Source organism: Microdochium trichocladiopsis (assembly GCF_020744255.1).
Source record: "Microdochium trichocladiopsis strain MPI-CAGE-CH-0230 chromosome Unknown B0I36scaffold_1, whole genome shotgun sequence".
Lineage (NCBI taxonomy): Eukaryota > Fungi > Ascomycota > Sordariomycetes > Xylariales > Microdochiaceae > Microdochium > Microdochium trichocladiopsis.
In genome coordinates this window covers 4,215,751-4,236,734 of record NW_025763544.1, presented here as the reverse complement: position 1 = coordinate 4,236,734, position 20,984 = coordinate 4,215,751, and the positions used below count along the sequence as shown (strand labels likewise).

At 58.6% G+C, this 20,984-nt stretch overlaps 5 protein-coding genes across 5 annotated transcripts; 2 read left to right on the top strand and 3 right to left on the bottom strand.

Annotated features, from left to right (window-relative positions):
* Positions 1-738: 738 nt before the first annotated feature.
* On the top strand, positions 739-2,378 carry B0I36DRAFT_371369 (surface antigen-domain-containing protein; the record flags this gene model as incomplete). The annotated part of the gene is made up of 3 exons (XM_046160007.1): positions 739-825; positions 893-1,079; positions 1,141-2,378. 3 exons carry the CDS (start codon positions 739-741, stop codon positions 2,376-2,378), a joined length of 1,512 nt encoding a protein of 503 aa, XP_046019004.1.
* Positions 2,379-5,680: 3,302 nt separating this feature from the next.
* B0I36DRAFT_281587 (uncharacterized protein) lies at positions 5,681-9,045 on the bottom strand (the record flags this gene model as incomplete). Its single annotated transcript, XM_046151492.1, has 3 exons — positions 8,795-9,045; positions 7,399-8,680; positions 5,681-7,356 (listed from the first exon to the last, which is right to left on the bottom strand). Exons 1-3 carry the CDS (start codon positions 8,954-8,956, stop codon positions 5,681-5,683), a joined length of 3,120 nt encoding a protein of 1,039 aa, XP_046019003.1. The 5' UTR covers positions 8,957-9,045.
* A 3,363-nt stretch (positions 9,046-12,408) lies between these two features.
* On the bottom strand, positions 12,409-14,127 carry B0I36DRAFT_371359 (amidohydrolase 3; the record flags this gene model as incomplete). Its single annotated transcript, XM_046160005.1, has 2 exons — positions 12,409-13,941; positions 13,990-14,127. The coding sequence occupies 2 exons, from the start codon at positions 14,125-14,127 to the stop codon at positions 12,409-12,411; spliced, it is 1,671 nt and encodes a 556-aa protein (XP_046019002.1).
* Positions 14,128-15,192: 1,065 nt separating this feature from the next.
* On the top strand, positions 15,193-16,459 carry B0I36DRAFT_233452 (peptidase S8/S53 domain-containing protein; the record flags this gene model as incomplete). The annotated part of the gene is made up of 2 exons (XM_046149231.1): positions 15,193-15,486; positions 15,590-16,459. The coding sequence occupies 2 exons, from the start codon at positions 15,193-15,195 to the stop codon at positions 16,457-16,459; spliced, it is 1,164 nt and encodes a 387-aa protein (XP_046019001.1).
* A 299-nt stretch (positions 16,460-16,758) lies between these two features.
* On the bottom strand, positions 16,759-18,503 carry B0I36DRAFT_427259 (putative endoglucanase type F). The gene is made up of 4 exons (XM_046162421.1): positions 18,287-18,503; positions 18,160-18,223; positions 17,796-18,079; positions 16,759-17,737 (listed from the first exon to the last, which is right to left on the bottom strand). Exons 1-4 carry the CDS (start codon positions 18,357-18,359, stop codon positions 16,983-16,985), a joined length of 1,176 nt encoding a protein of 391 aa, XP_046019000.1. The 5' UTR covers positions 18,360-18,503; the 3' UTR covers positions 16,759-16,982.
* Between the last annotated feature and the right edge of the window lie 2,481 nt (positions 18,504-20,984).

Below are 20,984 nucleotides of genomic sequence, written 5' to 3'. Positions count from 1 at the left end.
TGATGTATCGTTGCACAGAAGGGTACCTCAAATGACGACTGGGGTGCTGCAGATGTTTAGAAATATACAATATGATACTTCAGTAGACCGCGCTTTGGAGACCACTTGTTCCTAATCACGAGATGCCCATCTCCGATATAAAGCAGAATGCAGATTGACAAACGGTCCCCATGCGCCACATGAGCGTCAGCGTGCGCCACAATCTGGACCAAAAGTCAGCCACATACCCATCAGGTACACCTGGGCATGGTCCCTTCAACTACCCGTGGACATCATCCAAGTACCTTAGGCTGAGGCCCACTTGGTCCCTTGGGCCGCAAGGTGAAGGTGGGCCCCGACCGACAAGGGAGGCCCAGATAAAGGGCGCCAAGACCAGACTCGCCGACGTAGCTCTAGCTCCGTCCATGGCAAAGCTCCAGCCCGAGTTGGCGGTTGTTTCCGATCGCTGCCGCCCAGCTTCACCACAAGCTGTTTGAGCGGTGTCTGCGTCCAAATCGTCATTCTTGCGCACCAGGCTCCCAAACCAGCCCTTGGCGACCATTGCCAGAAAACCTCCAGACCAGCCTGCCCCGTCACTGCTGTGAGCTCCTGGTAGCTCGCGTGTCCACCATGGCGAGCAATGCCTCTACCGGAGGCGACGACGTGAGCCCCGCCACCACTCCCCAGCCCAAGCATCGCTTCAGCAGCAGCAGGAACAACAGTACTGAATTCTGTGCCTCTTGATAGCTCTTTGAAAACATGCTCCGCAGAGAAAAGTCAGCTGTCGAGCATCGTTCCCCATCCCCTGGGCCCGAGGCCTCGTCCGAGCAACGTCTCGCCAACATAGTAAGTTCCGCCCGCGCCAGCTTCTAGAATTTGAAGGTCGACCAGCCGACTAAGATATCTCGCCCAGCTCTCGTCCAACCAAACTCTCCCCGTGACCATATCCTCCGTACAGATCCATGGCGCCAAAAATACAAGAAAGGACTTTCTCGACCCCATCTTCGAGCCGATTGTGACCGGCAGCCGCCAGGCCGATTTCACCATGGCCACAATGCTCGAGCAAGTCGGCGAAGCTGTCCAGAAGCTGCAAAAGTTTGGTATGACCTCCCCCCGAGGCAAGGAGCATGAGTATGCACTAATAGTGGGAATTCTGTGTAGACATATTCCATCCCAACATCATGGTGCACCTGTCACAACCCTCCCAAGTCGACCCATCAACCACGCCTACTGATCTCGAGGTCTCGCTGGCCGTCCGCGAGAAGTCACGCTTCCTCCTCAAGACAGGAACCGATCTCGGAAACACCGAAGGCTCGGCCTACGGTTCATTGCTGTGGCGAAACATCCTTGGTGGCGCGGAGACGCTGACTCTCAACGCGGCCGCCGGCACCAGAACTCGGTCGGCCTACAGCGCGGAGCTGGCGGCACCGGTGCAGAGCAACCCCAACATGCGAATCAGCCTGGAGGGACTAGCTAGCGCTACACAAAAACCATGGGCCAGCCACGAAGAAGTGTTGAAAGGTGCCGGCATCAAGCTCAACTGGCTGAGCCCGCTGGGCGACCAGCACCAGGTCGGCTTTGCAGGCTCGTGGAGGCAGCTTACTGGACTCAGTGCCAATGCAAGCCCCAGCGTGCGTGCTGATGCCGGAGATTCCGTCAAGAACGCCCTCTCGTACATTTTCACGAGAGATCGCAGGGGCAACGCCATGCTTCCTCAAAGTGGATATTTGGTCAAGACTGTATCAGAACTCGCCGGCTGGGGTCCTCTTGGTGGTGACGTTGCCTTCTCCAAGAGTGAGGTCGAGCTTGGTGGTGCCGTGCCTGTGCCGATCCCGGGGGTAAAGGGGTTCTCTGGCGTTTCTATTGGAGCCGGGTTCAAGGCTGGCATGCTGTACCCTCTGCCACTTTCCTACGGTCTGAACGGCGCACTTCCCAGTCGTATCAATGACCGCTTCGCACTGGGCGGACCAACAGACGTGCGTGGATTCTCTCTTGGCGGCCTCGGACCCCGAGACGGAGGCGATGCGCTCGGTGGCGACGTCTATGCCGCTGGAAGCGTCAACATGCTGGTACCACTGCCACGTGTCGGCGCAGACTCTCCTTTCCGGATACAACTGTTTGCGAACGGTGGGCGCTCGGTCGCTCTCAAGTCCAAATCCAAGTCGTCCAAGGATTCTGGCTCGTCACAGGTCATGAGCGCCTCGACCGTCTCCAAGGGCATCACCAATGCGACAAAGGACATAATGACGGGTCTCCCTACCTTGGCCGCCGGTGTCGGCCTCGTGTATGCACACCCTGTGGCCCGGTTTGAGCTCAACTTCAGTCTACCGCTTGTTCTGAGGAGAGGCGAGGAAGGCCGCAAGGGACTGCAGGTTGGCGTCGGCATCAACTTCTTGTAGACTACTGATATGACATGTACTTGGCAGGCTTTGCTGTAAATAGTTGCCATCTTGATTTTTTTTGGTGGTTGACGCTGTACTATAGACAAAAGTAGATTCACCGCCTAGAGTCGGCCAACAAAAATGCTTTCCCACATGCTCATCTGTCTTTTCTCCTGATCCTGCTGGGTTATAGGCCATTGTCAACATTTGGCCTGGCAATTGTCGCTCCAGCGCGGTCTGAGTGGCTTCAGATCACTTGTGGTAGTTTACATTGCTACACAGGACTGCAAGCCTCACAGTTGTACTTCCATGCCCCATCAATCGTGCCAGCTAGTAGATGGCGTTCATGCCTTTGCCTTTTCTTGTCTGTACTGGTCCCTGACCGAATTAGGGACACGGGCCGTGTTCCACAAGGCGGCGAATGTTGCAATCCCTGCCCAAGAGCACAGCGTTGCGGGGTTGATCTCTGGTCACATCTCCTCGAGCATACAGTTGAGCGTGGCCGTGAGGAGATCTCCTGCTTTGCGCCGCGCACGGTTTGCCCTGCTCGCGCTGCTCGAGCGTGTAGCAGCATGGAAAAGGTACGGTGGAGGGAAGAGGGGAACAGTCCACTGGTAATGCCGGATACCTGTCTTCCTGGTCGCTGTCGCAAGTTTGGGCAGCAAGCGAGGGCTCCCTAAATCATTCTGCGGTGCTCCAGCCAGGAGATAGCTCCCCTTCACCCCCTGGAGGGGAGGCAAATCAGGCCCAACCAGAGAGATGTTGTACCCTGGCCATTTATGCTGATGTTGAGCTTTGGGGCAGCGCCGTGTCTGAAGTCGCCAGGTTTCTCTCTAGCTGTCCGGTCTTCCGTCTTTGCGGAATGGGACATGCCACGGACGAAACTCCGTGACGAGCTTAGGGCCGACAAGCCGAGAAAGGAGGACGGAACACCCATGGCCATTGCATCCTGCGGATAACCTCAGCGACGCAAAGGGCGCCAGCTGCTGCACTGTGACATTGCTCCGTCAATACTGCAGGACCGTTTTGCGGTCTGACAGGCAGCAAGCCTGTGACAGTGTTTCGTTCCAATGGGCTCCAAAAAGAAGTGTAGCAGCCGCTGCCGCCGCAAAGGAAGTGGCGCAGCCATACGGACTCGAGGGCCCCTTTCGACGTGAAACCGATTTTCCAGAACTGTTCCGTCTTTGGGATTGTCTCAGGGCGAAGATGCGGTTATATCCCCGGCGGATCTCTCTCTCTCTCTCTCTCTCTCTCTCTCTCTCTCTCTCTCTCTCTCTCTCTCGCTCGCTCAAGGCCGGTATCCCTTCTGATGTCCGACATACCACGGCCCTCTTGGAGCCGCAGAGCTCGAGGCCCGCAGCAGCCGCTTGGCGACCTTGCTCGACGAGGCAGCGGCTAGAAGGATGAAGAAGATGATGAATATCATTACGGATCTGGCTTCTTCCTGTCGCCTGATATCGATTCGTAGCTGGACACACTTGTTTCGGAAAATGAAATGCCTGGTTTGGCACGGTTTTGTTGGCGCCCTTGCCTCTGTGTGCGTGAGTGTGCAGAGGTGCAGAGGTGCAGAGGTGCAGAGGTGCAGAGGTGCAGTGATTAGTATGGAGATATGACACTCTGTCCCTAGACCCCTTGAGATGCCGCAAGGTAGACTGGATCACTATTGTCGTTGTATCCGTGTTCAACGCAAGCCAAGGCTTGGGAACGGGGGTTTGGGTCTTTGTTGGTGGTACTGATCAGTGGTCGATCACAGCCAAGGAAAGCTTGTGTGGTGTCTGCCGTGCAGTGCTGTGCAGGCTGCTGCAGGATCTGCGTGACACAAAAATGTCCCCGGGGCTCACTGCAGGAACGCCACTCAGGGGCCGGCTGACTGGAAGTACTCGCTCATGCGCGTGATATATCGTCTTTCGTTGGAGCAAGAAAAGCGATGCAAGACACAGGATGAACAAGTCAGCCAGGAAGAAGGGCAGCAGAGGGATAATAGAGAGTGGCAGGCGGGCTGCACTGGGGGCGGCTCCAGGTCAGCCGTCGGCCCTAGGGTAGCTTAAGGTAGCTGAAAGGGTGCCTTCTTGCCGCCCGCCAGGCTGAGTCTCCCCGGGTCTAGATTCCTGTCACTGCAGAACGGGGCCTGCCATGGTGTCCTGGTGTCCTGGTGTCCTTGGTCCTGTAAACGAGGAGGGTGCGCCACCCGCCTTCTTGTCCCCATCCCTGTCGTGTTCTTGTCTTTTTGCCTTTCATCCTTAAAGTCACCTTAAAGTTTGTTCTCAACGGCCCGTCCTACCGCCCAGATACTGTTGCAAACATACCGCATGTGTCTTATTAGTTCAGCGGGTTTCTCAGATTGCGTGCCCGTGAAAAAAAGTGTGAAGCTGCTTGTGCAGGAAATGTCTTGTAATCCGGGGCCAAGAAGCTGCAGCTCACTTCCTGGTCATCCACGCTGGGTTGCACATTGGCTTGTTTGCTGATTGCTGACCAAGCACAACTCTGTGTCCACCGTACCAAACGATGCACAATATCGTCGTTGTCACTCGCTCTGGAAGAGCTGGCTATACTAGCGAGGAGCATGCCTGCCTCCGCACTTTGGCGCATCGAGGCTGCGTCAAGGTACCATGCATCAGGCCAGGCATCTTCGAAGAATGAAGGGGTGTGCCCAGCGGGAATCCCTCCCTGTCTTACCTCTCACCTCAACTTAAGCTGTTGCCCATGCCGCAGAAACCCCGACTACAGACTTGCACGTCAACAACGACCCCAATCCATCGCGTTGGGCATTCGACGATAGGCACAAGTTGCTACGATTGAGAGGTTTCATCATGGCAGGCACGGCCGGCTCACTTATCATCCGAACCAATTCTGTCGCACGGCTTTCGCAACTGCTGGTCACCACCATCTTGCCGGCATCACCACGCACTGACCTCTCCGTAGCCAGTATGACGACAGATTGATGGCTCATCATGCTTCGCACTCACGTCGCAGCGTCTCCATTAGTGGCTGCCGCACCTCGAAGGATACGCCGAGTACACGAGATGCACTTCCCAACGACAGAGACAGATTACACGTAACGAGTGACTGTAGTTAATATTGGTCCTATGGACTCGAACTGCTCAGAACCTCTGCCGGAGCTACTTGATCACTCGGCAGGAATGGAACCAAGACGAAAAGATGAAACGTCTGCTGTGTCAAACACAATCTGCGCAGGCACGAAAGGTAATTTAGGACCGGTATCTTATAGACGACACGGGTCAGGAATCAACTCCAAACTTTTGTCCCGTTCTCTTCATATATCGAGCCAGACGGCACAGGTGAACCAGCCCGCAGTGGGCTTAGACATCGTGAGCAGGAGCAGCGTTTCCGTAGACGATGGTGCCGACGCCAAAGCGTCTCTTGCCGGCCTTCCATAGCTCAATGAGAGCAATGTAGACGACAACGCAGGCAAAGACCACACCCCACTCCCAGGTGATGGCCGTGTGCTTGAAGACGATGTGGTTGACAACAGGCAAATACACCACTGGAAACGTGATGACGAAGCCCGCGACAACAGCACCAAATAGAAAGCGGTTGGAGCAGTAGACCGTCTTGAAGACAGACAGCGGACCAGTCCAGCGCTCGGGGTACATGTTGAAGAGCGATCGAGTAAAGTGCTTGACCTCCCACGCAGTAAAGAGCAGGAGGAAGCTAAGCACAGAGTAGGTGGTGGCGCGCGCGCGGAAAACAACCTCGCAGGTCTCGTTGTAGCCCGAGTTGCAGTCGCTACCTAGGCGCAGCGGGTCGGGAGTGGGCGTGTAGGTGACCGAGACAAAGGCGGCGATACATAGGGCACCCATAAAGGTACCGTAGGCCATCTTGTCCATAATGATCTCCTTGGTGAAGACGCCGACGCGGAGAGAGTGGGGCTTGCGCAACATGATGTCGGGCTGGGCCTCCTCAAGACCAAGACCGAGAGCGAGGAAGGATGAGGTGATGAGATTGGCCCACAGAATTTCAATGGGTGACAAGGGGAACACAGAAAGGTTCTGCGCGTCCTTGAAAGCTAGACCAATCAAGAGGAGGAAGACCTGGGCGATGTTGGAAACGAGTAGATGGAGAAGGAACTTCTGGATATTGTCGAACAGGCGGCGACCCTCCTCCACAGCCGTGACGATGGAGGAGAAGTTGTCATCTGTGAGGACCATGTCCGCAGCCTCCTTTGCCACATCGCTTCCGTTGAGACCCATGGCAATACCGACATCAGACTTCTTGAGCGCAGGTGAGTCGTTGACTCCATCACCAGTCATGACACAGAATGCGCCACGACGGTGCATGGCCTCGACCATGCGGACCTTGGTAGAAGGACTGCAGCGAGCGAGAACAAGCGGGAGCTTGTCCATAGCGTCGATTTGGGCGTCGGTCAGGGCATCAAAAGCCGCGGCCGGCATCGTGGCGCTGACAGCTTCTGCCGCTGTCATGTCAGGCGAAAGGATGCCGACCTCGTGGGCAATGGCTGTGGCGGTCTTGATGTGGTCACCAGTAAGCATGTGGACCCGGATGCCGGCGACCTTGCACTTCTGCACAGCGCCGGCAGTCTCGAGTCGAGGAGGATCATAAAGACCAGCCAGTCCGAGGGCGGTGAGGTTGCACTCGGCAGCCTCACGCTCCTCCTTCAGCTTGTCGTTGGCCGGGACAGACTTGTGGGCAATACATAAGACCCTGAGGCCTTGGGCGGCAAGGGACTCGGCCTTGGCGGTGAACTCGGCTTTGGTAGCCTCCGAAGCGTCAAGAAGAGGGAGAACTGCCTCGAGAGCACCCTTGGTGTAGACGTCGTAGTTGCTAGAGCCGACAGAGGTATAGACAACAGACATACGCTTGCAGCTTGAATCGAACGGGTGCTCGGCGACAAGCCTGGTATCATGTGCCTGGGAGACAGTGGCCTTGCTCATGCCAAAGCGCAGGCCGAACACGGAGAGCGCGATTTCGGTAGGCTCACCAACAGCAGACCATTTGACAGCGCCGGCGCTTGACACTGTAGAGGTCTCGGCTGTATCATCCGCCACACCAGATTTACCATCAGTGACGACGGCATTGTTACAGAGTGCGAGACACTGGACAAACGCGCGTGCGTCAGGAGGGAGGCGTGATATGGTCTTCGTGCCCTTGGACTCATCGGCAACCTCGCCATCCCAAGTGACAACTCCGCTGGTCGGGTCGAAGGGGTTGGTGCAACCCTCAACAGTGGCGCCGAGGCCGTTGTTGAGCCAGACCTTGCGGGTAATCATCTTGCCTTGGGTCAAGGTACCAGTCTTGTCGGAGCAGATGTTGGTGACGCCACCTACGGCCTCGAGAGCCGAGAGCTTGCGGACAATGACGTTGCCGCGAGCCATGGCCTTTGTGCCAACAGCCATGGAGATGGTGAGGACGGCGATGAGAGACTCGGGGATGACGGCAACACCGACGCAGATGCCGTAGATGAGCACGTCCGAGGTGACGTTGAACTTGGAGGCAGAGAAGACAATGATGCAGAGCAGGATAGCAAGGGCGAAGAGGAGCAGAGCAAACTTGCTGAGCTTGACTTGAAGGGGAGTGCCCACCAGGCCAAGGATGCTGCGACCGGTCTCCTTGAATCTGTGAAGAGCTCTGCCGACAGTGGACTTGTTCTCGGCGACCTTGGGATGAGCACGAAGCATTTCTGCAATCTTGCCAACCTCGGTGTTCATCGCAGTGGCGGTGACGATACCAGTACCGCGACCGCGAGTGATGGTGCTGGCCGAGTAGAGCATGTTGATGCGATCACCCAGAGGCACATCGGCCTCGGACAGGAGAGCGTCGGCATGCTTGCTGATAGGGAGGGACTCTCCGGTGAGCAGGGCTTCGTCGGTGGAGAGGTTGAGCCCATCGACGAGGCGCAGGTCCGCGGGGACAATGCCGCCAACGTTGAGGAGGACAATGTCACCCTTGACGAGGTGTTCGGCCTTGATGGACTCGATCTGACCGTCGCGAATGACCTTGCAGGTAGGGGCGGAGAGGGCGAAGAGAGACTGGATGGTCTGCTCAGCGCGGTAGTCTTGGACGAGGCCAACGACGATGTTGAGGAGGATGACGGCGGCAATGACGGCGCCCTCGATAAAGTCCTGGATGGCAAAAGACAGAGCCATGACGATAAAGAGGACCATGGTCAGAGCGTTGGAGACCTGCCTCACGAGAATCGTCCACAGGGATAGGCCCTTAGCTCCCTCAACCTTGTTGGGGCCATCGTCCTCCAGGCGACGAGCCGCGTCACTGCTGGTGAGGCCATGCTGGATGCTGGTCTTGAGGAGCGCCTCGAGCTCGGCGGGGCTGCGGGTGTGAGGCTCGTTGCTGACGACGGCAGCTACGGCTTCTGGGGGCACTGCTGCGACGAAGGGCAGCGGGGACTTCTCATTCTCACTCGAGGTTCCGATGAGGGTCGGGGCGGCCGAGGAGACGGTGGAGCGGTGCTGGCGACCAGGTTCGAGACCTGCGGAGGGGGAGGAGTGTGCGTCCGCCTGGTTTATGGGCCCAGGGGGGTTGGAGTTTGTGGCATTGGTATAGCCACGTATAGGAGGTTCAGTCGACTCCTCGACAGGAATATCAATCTCAATACCCATTCACGTGAGTTGAAGTAGCAGCGGAGTGCTTTGTAGGATGGTCCAAAAATGGATCGTGGCTCTTCTCCTCGGGGAAAGCGGCAGGCCAGAGACGGAGGGGGGCGGGCTAGATATACCCGGGGACGGACAATCCTGGGGCACCCGGGGCAACCTTGGAAGGCGCTGGTGGGAGGAGCCAGAGGAGGCGAGCGGTCCCCCACTCGGCCGCATCTGTCTGACTGTGAGTGACAATGGACGGGAGCTGCACTGAGCCGCACTGAGTTGCGCTGAGGTGCAGCTGGCTCAGTGACGCCCGCACGAGTACACTGTGCGGATGCTGCCATAATCCAGTCATGTGCCCTGCCGGGCCCTCTGCCGCCAAGCACCTCCTCCCCTGCACGCAACAAAGTTGTCGACTTGGCATGTCGCCCGCGTGCCTTCCAAGACTGGCCCGTTGCTTGCACACATTCTCGGCGCGGTCATCACCTCCTCTGCCCATCACCTCGCCATCACCTCGGGCCATGCTACTACGCCTGCTTGTGCTCCAGCGGGGCCGCCCCTTGGCGTAGGCCTCCTCCGGCTCTGTCATGACCTTGTAAGGGCTCTGCTCTGCTTTGCTCTGCTCTGCGCTGCGCTGACTGGCTGACCATCAACGCTTCAGAGGTCCTGTCATCTGGTCCCAGAAGTGACATCCCGTGCGAGCCGGGGCCAACAAACACACGCAGGTCCGAAGCGTAGACATGCATGCAGCCTTGGTTGGTCGCTGAGCCGGCGCTGTTTCACAACAAACCACAGTGGCCAAAGACTCACTTGATTCGATCCGACATAGCACAATCCAGCTCAAGTACAATACAACCAAAGACACGTTCCCCGCCGTCCTATCAGCACACGCTGACAAGGAGTCGAGAAACGTGGCCAGGCCGGCCTTGCCTCTGAGGGCAGTCCCCAGGTCTTGCCCAGCGCCGAGCAGTGGGGCTTCGGGGCGGTGCATGCACGCTGCGCGGCCGTCCAGTGGTCCGACTGCCTGCAATCCACCACATATGCTGGATGGCCTCGTCCGCCAAGTGCCTGAGCGGCTTGGCGTCTGCTGGGCATTTGTCGATGTCGCCAGCATCTCGTAAATCAAGGAACACCAAGGCTCTCCATCACCGGCGCCTTGGCTCTCTTGACTGTGCCTTGCTGGCTTTTGGCCACAGCCAGGCGGGGGGTTTATTCCAGTCGTTCTCTGCCTCCAGCTCCGGACCACCAGCCCCGCACGGCCGTGTCACCGCCGACTGCCTCCGGGCTGCCTCGACCGCACGCCCCGTGCCCGTCCACGGCGTGGCGGCCTGCCCCGACCTTCGGGGTCTTGTCCGAAGTGTCCCTGGACCCTGGACACGGCCGCATACCCCCGGGTGGTTTCCTACATTGTTCGAGAACGTGGCTTGCGCACAAATCCATCCACAAAGAGCGTGTTCTGTGCGACAGGATCATGCCAACACAGCCGAGCGCTTGCCCAGGATGCGCTCTGCTGGAAATGGGAGGTCAAGGCCTGAATGTGTGATGTGGGTGGGGAATACCTACGAATACATCCTGCACCAACCAATCTGCACTCTTCTGGGCAATCCTCTGGTGGACCGCCAATCAAGACAAGTTCCAAGCTTGCCAACACTGCACGAGAGGAACATTGCGAGTCTTGGACGAGGACCACAAGAAGTCGCTGATAAGACGGACGACTTGGCAATGTGCGACTGCTGAAGCCAAGCGCGTGCGGTCAACTTCCGAAGCGGAGCCACTTGCGGTGCCTGTACCAGGGCACCAACCCCTGGCCCCGACGCCGTCGTGTCCCGCTCTCATGGAGTCCATGATCCGACACACAGTCGATTTTAAAGTGCCAGCGCATTGGCCCTTGAGGTTTGAGCAGGAGCGCAGAAAAAGTCTGGGGACGGTCCACCGCCGCAAGGAACTCCACGAGCATATCTTGATTAGAGTCAACGTGCCGTATTTGCCCACAATTGTGCGGAGAACCCTGGAGGCCAGATGTATCAAAGGCAATTTCCCCCGGATTGGCACCCCGCAGCGATGAGCTGCGAGCTTCAACCTCAGAGATACCGCCTAGTTGTTGAGAATTGGGATCGCGCGCCGACACAGGACATGGCAGTCGGCTGGCTACGCAGGCACGAACCAAATAGCACAGCTTAGACAGTACTGCCCTGCCCTGCAACGAGGGGTCAGTCGTAGCAAAGTTCACCGTTGTCGTGGTGAACCTGGCAGGTCGCTGCTGTCAAGCCACCTATTCCTTGAGGACCTAGAACAGGATGGAAGGGTACAAATCCGTGATCACCGAACGTCCGAGCCGACAATCACAGGGCACTACCCTTACGCGCGGCTGTCCCCAAGCGCGCCAAGCCTGCGACTTTTCACTATGCAAAAAAAATCTACAAACGCCCAGCGGCTCGGCAGTGGTAAGGTTGTCACAAAGAGGAGGGGATACAGGGCCGGTTGCTTGGCTTCGGAGATTCTTGTGTTGCCGCTTGGTGCTTTAGCCAAGCCGGCGCGCGCCCTTTCAGTGTGTTGCGGTAGCTCTGTCTGCAATGGGTGGAATCAGTGTCACCAATGATTGATATGGCTGTGGTCCCCAAGATACCCACACCGGAGCCTTTTGACCAATGCCCCCTTGCTAGCCTTCCCCTCATTTTCCTCATCCCCATGGGCAGCAAGCGGCTCCGAGAACAGAGCTCCGCATGCTTGACCACAAGGCGTGCTCCACCTCTGCCACACAGTGCTTCCTGCGGATTCAAGCTTACGGACGGACGTTTGCCGTGAGGCCAGAGTCGCGGACGTCGCAGAATATGATCCGATCGCCATTGAGCCAAGACATTGATAGAGACAATCTCGCGGGGGTTCTCCTCTCACGAGTCAGAGTGCCAAGCAGGGCGTTATTGCCTTGAAGTTCCGTTCACGGTTTGCCCCCTGGCTGTGAATCGCTTGGTGGGATAGTTGTTCTGTGTCCACACGCTCATGGCATTTGCAGCAGGCCTTGCACTGATGTAGAGCTGCGGCTTCTCACGGCTGTCGTGGATGCATTTTTGTCGTCCTAGCCATTCTTCTACACCTGCCTGAGGGGCTGTATCAAACAACAGCCGTATTCCAGTCACAGCGGTTTTGTCGGGGTGCAAAGTGCTCCCTGAGGCGTCCTGGAAACTCGGCCATGGTCCGAACGATGCTCTTATGCACCACCAGCAATGCAATGCGCCAACGGACTTATTCTCTCTCGATTTGACACGACAAGGAGTCGACACTGGCTTTTGATTTCGATTTCACAGTCTACGGGGTTGCCAATGGCAGCAGTACAATAAGCTCTCGCCCATATCCATAACCATGACATAATGACCTGGGGGGGGGGGGCACCCTCAGACGAAATGTGAATCTTGTGTTGCACCAAAAAAAACAAAAACAGTCTACTGCCCGCCCCGGCCGCGGCCACCGCCGCCTTATTGTTGTTGTTGTTGTTGTTGTTGTTGAACATCAAAGACCTTGCCGCCCTTGAACCACGTCTGCACGACCCTGGAGCCGAGCAGCTTGTCCTTGTCCCAGTGCATGTCGACGACGGCAAAGTCTGCCGACTTGCCCGGGGTTATGGTGCCCGCCCAGGCGTCGGCGAAGCAGCTGTAGGCGCTCCCGGCGGTGGCGGCGCTCACGGCGGCGGCCAGGTCGAGGGCGAAGTGCGGGTTGACCGTGTCCTCGAGGTCTGGCTCGCGGGCGGAGCGGCGGGTGGTGGCCGTGTAGAGGTTGCGCATGGGGGCGTGCGGGGCGGTAGGCGCGTCGGAGCCGAGGGCCAGGACGGCACCCGAGTCGGCAAAGTCCTTGTAGGCAAAGGCGCGGCCGCAGCGCTCGTGTCCGAGCAGGGCGGGCCAGGCGCGCAGGATGGCCGGGTCTGCGTGGACGGGCTGGATGGAGGCGGTGATGCCGAGGCGGCCGAGGCGGGCGGCGTCGGCGGCGGAGGCGAGCTCGAGGTGCTCGATGCGGTGGCGGCGGCCCGGGGTGGCGTGGTGCTCGAGGGCGTCGATGGCGTTGCGGATGGCCAGGTCGCCAATGGCGTGGAGGGCGCACTGCAGACCGGCGGCGTCGGCCTTGCGGACGACGGGGGCGAGCTCGGCGGGGGACCAGATGGGCGCGCAGTCGGCACCGGCGTGGGGGCCGGCGTAGGGCTGGGTGAGGGCGGCGGTGCAGCCGTCGACGATGCCGTCGCAGATGATCTTGATGCCGACGACGCGGCAGTCCGGGCTGGCGGCGGCGCTGTACTCGCGGGCGAGGGCGATGGCGCGGTCGACCTGGGCGAGGTTGGCGGCCTCGGTCTTTGTGGGCGTGATGAGCCAGTGCACGGCGAAGCGCATCGGCAGCGGCTGGCCGGTCTCGGCGAGGGTCGTGCGGCGCAGCAGCTGCAGCGCCTCCCACGCGTTCTCGTCCATGGCCATCTCGACGAGCCCCGTGTAGCCCGCCGCGTTGTACGCGTCCACGGCCGCCCGGATGGCGTCGAGCTTCTGCTGCGTGCTCGCCACCTTGGCCACGTGCGGCCACACTATGACGACGGCCGCCGACTCGGTCAGGTACCCGGACGCCCGCCCCGTCGCTGCGTCGCGGTGGATCTTGCCGCCCTCCGGGTCCGGCATGTCCTCCAGCACGCCCAGCTCCGCGAGCGCCGCCGTGTTGCACCAGGCCGAGTGCAGGTCCTTGGAGTCGATAAAGATGGGCCGCGGGTCCAGGTCGTCGAGCATGCTCGCCAGCGCCTGGCCGTCCGTCATCGAGTGCATCCAGCCCTTGCACATGATGCGCGGCAGGCCCGGGTTCGCCGCTGCAAAGGCGGCAATGGTGGCCCGGATGTCGGCGAGGCTCTTGCAGTGCTCCAGCCCGCACTTCTGCAGGGACTGGCCCATCATGAGCAGGTGCATGTGCCCGTCGATGAAGCCCGGGAGGACGACATGGCCGGCCAGGTCGTGCCGCGTGACGCCGCCATGGCCGCCTGTCTGGTTGTTGTTGTTGTGGTTGTTGTTGTTGCTGGTGAGGGCGAGCACCTCGCTGTCGCCCTCGTGGCCGACGTGCGTGATGAGCCCCGTGTCCGTGTCGACGACGGCGCACGAGGCAAAGGCGTGGTTGGCGCCGCCACGGTCCGCCGTGAAGAAGCGCCCGTTGTGGAAGATAGCGCTGGGCATATTCTAGGTTCGTTTACGAGAGCAGGCTACTCGTGACTGACCAGACACTGTTGGAATGGAGAAGGCCAGGCCACGTGGCGGGCGGAGGGGGGAAGGGGGAAACGGCACTCTCTTTCAACAATGGGATGCTGATGGTTGGGGGTTGGATGAATCCGTGTGCGGAGCCCCGAACATCGGCCCTCCCCGCCACTCTGGATAGACTGGAGCCCGGGCTCCGCTCCGTACGGCCGATCCGGAACCAACCAGGCGTGCGTCCCAAGGCCGACCAGCCATGACAGAGGCAGCATTCTCTGGCCATGCCGGATTCGCAGGGTCTGCCGGCGGCACTTACACGGCCAGCGATGATGCTAGTCTGGTGGCCGAGGAGGACAGCCAGCACAAGTCAGGTGCGTACGTTCTAAAGTAGGTAGTCTGGCTTGTGCCTTTGTCCTTGCAAGGACACGTTACCACGAGCCATGTGCAGTTCACGACTCACTCTCAATCCCAGATTCCCACATTGGGAAGGATAACTCGGCATCAGTTGATTGTTTTGTTGAACCCAACCAACTTTTCGCCGCGAAAGGCAACTGCGCACGTCGTGCCCAACGGTGCAGACTTGGCATCTTCCTTCGCCATCCCGCTGGCCTGGGGGGCAGGGCGGGACACGAGGGCCCCGAAATGACAGCGTTGCGCTCCACGTGCTCTCAAGACCCCCTAAGGGGAAGGTGGACGCTGCTGGTCGTGGTGCCGGCCGGGGGAGCAAGGGGCTGAGCACGCTGGGCAGGGTCTCCAGGCGTACCTGAGCAGGGGTCCTGACGGGATCCGCATGAAGCATAACGGCAAGCCCCCAGTCAATCCTACAAGGCATGAGGCCAAGGCCATTGATTTCGTCTCATATGCCGCAGTGCCTGCCTAGATGACGGCATCTCGGCAGTGCTTGTGCTAATAGGGAGAATTCGAAGTCGAGATCATGTATATATCTGCTGTCCTCAGCGCCCGACGGGGATCCCAATTCCTAGAGTCTGCCTCTCCCTTCTCTCCCAGGCACAACTCGCCAACCACATTCGTTACAACCCCCCAGCAGCCATGGCCTACAAGTCCCTCCGCCTCGCGCTCGCCCTTCTGGGTGTTGCCAACGCCCTCCCTACCCCCGCCGTGAGCGACGTCATCCCGGGACAGTACATTGTCACCCTCCGGCCCGAAGTCGGCCACGAGCTGGAGCTGCACACCCGCTGGGTGTCGGATGTGCACCGTGAGGGCCTCCGCAAGAGAGGCGGCGACACCGTGGGCGTCGAGAACAAGTTTGACATCCCCGGCTTCCACGCCTATGCGGGCTCCTTTGATGACGAGACACTAGCAGTCATCAGGGCCAACTCCAGTGTAAGCCCGTCATCGTCATCATCATAATGCCTGCAATAACAACAACAACAACGTGTATCTTTGTTTCCGCGTCTCGCTAACGTTACGCCGCAAACCTCTGCAGGTCCTGCGCGTCGAGGAGGACAAGATTATCCGCCTCTCCGACACCCAGACGAGCCCGCCGTGGGGCCTGTCGGCCATCTCCAACCCCAAGGGCTATGCCGCCAACGCCCCCTACAACTACGACTCGACTGCCGGCTCCGGGATCTTCGCCTACGTGATCGACAGCGGCATCCTGCTCACGCACAACGAGTTCCAGGGCCGCGCCGTCGCGGGCTACAGCACCGGCCGCTCGACCGACCGGCACCACGGCACCCTCGTGGCCGCCATTGTCGGCGGCGTGACCTACGGCGTGGCCAAGAAGGTGACGCTGGTCGACGTGCAGGTCATGGACGGCGAGACTGGCAGCACCTCGTCGGTGCTCGCGGGGATCCAGTGGGCCGTCAACGACGTGAAAGCCAAAGGCCGCGCCAACAAGAGCGTCGCCAACATGTCGCTCGGCGGCTCGAACTCGGCGACCATGAACAACGCCGTCCAGGCCATGGTGGACGCGGGCATCACCGTCGCCGTCGCGGCCGGCAACGAGGGCAGGGACGCGAGCTCCTCGTCCCCGGCCAACCAGCCCAACGTCATCACCGTCGGCGCCGCCGACAGCAGCTACCGCCGCGCCAGCTTCTCCAACTACGGCGTCGACGTCGACATCTTTAGCCCCGGCGTCCAGATCTTGACCGCCGACTCGACCTCCAACTCAGCCACCTATACCAGCTCTGGCACCTCCGAGGCCGCGCCGCACGTCGCCGGCGTCGCCGCGTACCTGCTGGGCAAGGAGGGCGCTCAGACACCGGCGCAGGTCAGGGCCAGGATTGTCGACCTGGCGCTCAAGAATGTCGTTACAGATCCCAAGGGCTCGGCAGACCTGTTCTTGCACATCTAGGCTGGGGGGCAAGGTAGACGGCAAGGAAGCCTTAGTCAGATTCGCGAAGAAAAGCAAGAAGCACAGCGTGTCGGAAGGGAGAGGGCAGAGTAAAAGGGTCCCATGGCCGGATACATAATCAGGGCAGAGGCCGCCTGGGCATAATTTCAGACTATTTTTAAAACTTACCCGTCCGAGATGGTCGCGATTTGTGAATCTAGGGGGGCATGCGACTGAAATCACGTTCCGAGCAACTTGTGCAACACCGCCATAGCACGTGGAGCAGGTTGCAGAACTCACGTGGCGAAAACAAGACCAAGCAAACGAGATAATGAATGTATAGCTTGATGTGTACTGAGATGGAAAAAAAATATGTACTAATAAGAAATCAATGGACTAGATATAACAAGAGCTCAAGCGGACACAAGAGCCTTGTACCGGTTCAAAGTTCCCAGACTGACAGACAATGCTCCAGCCATGAGACTTTCTTTCCTCTCCTCCACCTGGAGAGTGAGAGAGACGAAGCACCACTCGGCCGCCTTATTTACAAGGCGTTGACGAGAGCGGTGAAGGCAGCCTTGGGCGAGTAGTTGCGGTCGTAGAGGAGCGGGTTGTCGTTGGGCCGCCAGCTGTCGGCGTCGCTGACGCCCCAGACGGTGATGCCGACGCACTTGGAGACCTGGAGGCAGGCGTTCATGACGGTGACGTAGTCGTTGGCCGAGGCGCCGGCAATGTCGAGCTCGGTGATGGCAACCTCCTTGACGTTGGCGGCGGCGAGGGCCTTGAGCGCGTTGGGCACGCCCGAGGCCGGGTTCCAGCCACCGGGAGCGGCAAGGTGGGCCTGCGAGCCGATGCCGTCAATGGGGATGCCCTGCGAGATCCACTTGTTGACGTGGGCGACCATTCCCGTCGTGACCTTGGCGTAGTTGGCAATGTCGAGGTTGTAGTCGTTGATGTAGAGCTTGGCATTGGGGTCTGCCGCGCGGGCGGCGCGGAAAGCGATGCCGACAAAGTCCTCGCCCAGCACGCGGCTGAAGACGCTGTTGCGCAGGCTGCCGTCCTCGGCAAAGATCTCGTTGACCACGTCCCACTGCACGATCTTGCCCTTGTACCGCGTCACCAGGCTCGTGACGTGGTTCTGGATGACCGTCGTCAGCGTGTTGCGGTCGTTGATGTTTTGCACCCACGTCGGCAGCTGCGAGTGCCACAGCAGCGTGTGGCCGCGCACCAGCTTGCCGTTGGCCTGGGCAAAGTTGACCACGGCGTCGGCGTTGCCGAAGCTGAAGGAGCCGCGAGAAGCTATCCGAGACTCATAGTCAGTATCTCCAAGGGAAAGTGAAAAGGGTGGAAAACTTACGCTCGGTGGCATCCCACTTCATGCTGTTCTCACAGGTGACCTGGCCAAACTGGGCCTTGACAATGTTGGTGATCTGGGCCTTGTTGAGATGGTAGTGGTCGATCTCGGTGCCAAAGTACAGCTTGCCCTTGGCCTTGAACTTGCCGTCCAGGCCACTGGCGGTACTGCCACCACCACCTCCGTTACCGCCACCATTGGTAGGCGTGGGTGTCGGGGTGTTGGTCGGGCTGCCGCCACCGCCGCCGCCTCCCGAGCCGCCGGGAAGACATTGCGAGTACCATTGGCTAATTTTGTGAGGTTAGCACATCGGTGCTGTTGTGACAAGAGACAAGGACAACTAGGTCTGGGTCACTAGGTCACTCACTTGCTGACAACACAGGTTGAGCCAGAGACACAGGTCGTTGGACCGGTCCAGCCCTGACCACCGCCTAGATTGATGAGAACGCGTCAGTACATTTACACAGGTAACAATCTTATGAGTGTCCACTTACACTGGCCATAGACGGGGCTTTGGGCCAGCACGGTAGCCGGAAGAGCTGCGAGGAGAAGAGACTTGGTATACATGGCTGCGGACGAGAGAGCCTTGTCGAGGCTGTCGGTCGGGTTCCTTGGTGGTTGACAGGCGGCCGATGATGAGGAGGAGCTTCTTTGTCAAGAGCGGCGTGCTGGGACGACCCTTATAAGGAGCCGCCCGGTTGGGGCCTTGCCATGCTGCCCGTTTCGTGTTTCGTGAGGCTCAGTGGCAGGACGCAGCCGAGGGACGTGCAGCGGAGATTAAGCAGGGGTGGGCATTGGTTGGAATATTCCACGGCTTCCTTTTCTCCACGTGTCTAAGCTGGAAGGAGGCCGGCCAGGCTCCGAAAGGGCATTGCCCGCGCGGTGGACTGCGCCGCGCGAGTGTCTCGTCGTGATTGGGGCAGGGTTGCCAGCCATTTTAGCCGGTGGGTAGTTGCGGAGGGCGAGACGCCGTCGTCTCGATTCCAGCCGTTGTTTGGCTCGTTTTGACTCCGTTCTGCCCGTTTCGGCAGCTCTTGCGGGGGGCCCCCCTGGCCCATCTTGACAGTATAGCGTATAGCGTACCTTGCTTGGTTTGTAAGGTATCCATGGATGTCTACAGGGTGGTGGCAAAACACCTCGATGCCCATCCAGCAGCTGCATCCTCACTCCGGGGTAATCAGCCACCTGACCAAATGGAGAGATCTTTTGCCCGTCTGAGGAACCGCGTCTGCCTACTCGGTCGGCACCTCAATTCTATAAAGATGCGGCCGCCTAGGAACCTGCATACGCTAGCCAGGCCTCCCCACCACGGCAGTTGCCGCATTGAAGGTTCACCCTGGCCCACTTCCAATAATGACAGGATGAAACAAACCGCGGATCTCTTCCCTCCGTCACAAGCCTTTCCTCCCATCTGCTGGACCGCCCCGGCCCGTAGGACTGCTGTCGTGCACTTTACCCAGCTTGGCAACCGAAACGTCACACTGCAACAAGCTCTTTTGTCACAATTCAGCCTCTGGGGTAAATCCCCGGCTGAGGCTCGCGATTTGTTGCCGTCACGATGGGATCCCATGGCTATTATACCCATCAGAAATCAGTAGATCTCGTGTGGTAAGCTGTACTTGGGTTACATTCGCCTGGATAAACCACTCGGACTATATGCGACTGGCCGGATGGGCAGTTCGTCAGCCGCACTAAACACACTTACACGTGACGGCCTAACAACAGTGCCTGCGGTCAATCTCAGAACCAGAATCAGGGCCTCATGCTTGCAGTCCAAGATATCCAAATTCTCAACTCGTGCGCAGTCTCGTCACCCAGGGGCTGAAGCTCACACTTTTTCTCCTCTACTCCTCCAAAGTCTTGGTATTTCCAAGCCTTCAGCAACAAATTCGATGTCGACTCTGTCGAACTAGCATTTATTGAGATTAACAGGGACCGAAATTCGTGATGCTCTGACGCTTGATCCATCAAAACTCCAAAGGTCTGAGCTGGGATCAGTGCCAGGTCGGAACGGCCAGAGATTTCTTCTGGATGGTGATACTTTTCAATCTCCACGCCATGGCATTATTTGCACGACATACACTATTCATATCTCACGAGACGACTCGGTCCTTGCGGGCATGGCGACGGGAAGGAGTTGTGGTGCAGACCATGCGCTTGAGCTGCAAACAAGTGCCATAGTTGCACTAGTCGTGCAGTCTTGCACTATAGTGCCGAGCAAGCGCCCTGCCAGGCCACTATAGTCATGACACTTGATGCTAGAGACGCGAACAATCGCTGTCTTCAGTTGACAGTTATCGAAGGACTGTACATTGCTTCCGCGGCAACAAGGTATGACTATCCCTGCTCTTGTGGACAATTGTTAAACTTGGCAGGTCATCACTACCAAGCCACACTAGCCGTCGTGCAAGTAGATAACTCCCTATTTTCTAGATGTGCATCGCCGGATTTCACCTGTGCTCTACACAGCTATAAGCAGCCTGGTGTAGAAACACGAGACAATCTTGAGGAGAAACGTCACCATATAGCTCATGATAATTCTCCGCGAGTGCGGCTGCTCTCCAGCTACAACGACAGCTCAGAGGAATTGGCAGGCCAGTAACCTCGCGAACCCCGGTTGTACGTCCTGCGGGTCAGACGCAACACAGACAAAATGCGAGGGCAGGAGATTGGCCGAGTGCCACGCAATCGACAACGACCTCATCATTCTCCCATCAGCAGAACATCCAGGTGTTCCACTCATGGTCGTGACACTTCCACTTGGGCCCTTTATCCTCACAAGCTCCCAAGCAGCAGAAACTCCAGTCCCTGACGTACTGGTCCCACTCGAAATCAGTCCCGTGGGCATGGTATCAGACATGCCTGCCCTCCATTGTGAATGACAACGCAACACCTTGAGGAGCCAGATTGTTAGCTTCTTTGGACCCAGGCCGTTCCCCTATCCGACGGGCAGCATATAATATCAATTAACACGTACCTTCCTTGCAATGAGCCCATCATCGTCCATCGTGGAATCCAGCTATACCATCGCAGACTCTCTCTCCGTTGTCCTCGATCTGGTAATTGTACTCCCAGCCAGAGGTTCCAGGGTATGGAACCTTCGTTGTTGATCCCCAAAAGTGAATGCAAGCCTGTGCGTGCGTCGCCAGAAATGCAGCAAGAAACGGCGCAGAGAGTTGGGGGGACATGATG

Excerpts from the sequence above, each read along its gene's own strand:
- B0I36DRAFT_427259 (XM_046162421.1), bottom strand. The coding sequence starts at position 18,359 with ATGTATACCAAGTCTCTTCTCCTCGCAGCTCTTCCGGCTACCGTGCTG. Across the intron at positions 18,224-18,286 it reads AAGCCCCGTCTATGGCCAGT|GCGGTGGTCAGGGCTGGACC; the intron begins GTAAGTGGACAC and ends TCATCAATCTAG. Across the intron at positions 17,738-17,795 it reads GAAGTGGGATGCCACCGAGC|CTTCTCGCGGCTCCTTCAGC; the intron begins GTAAGTTTTCCA and ends AGTCTCGGATAG.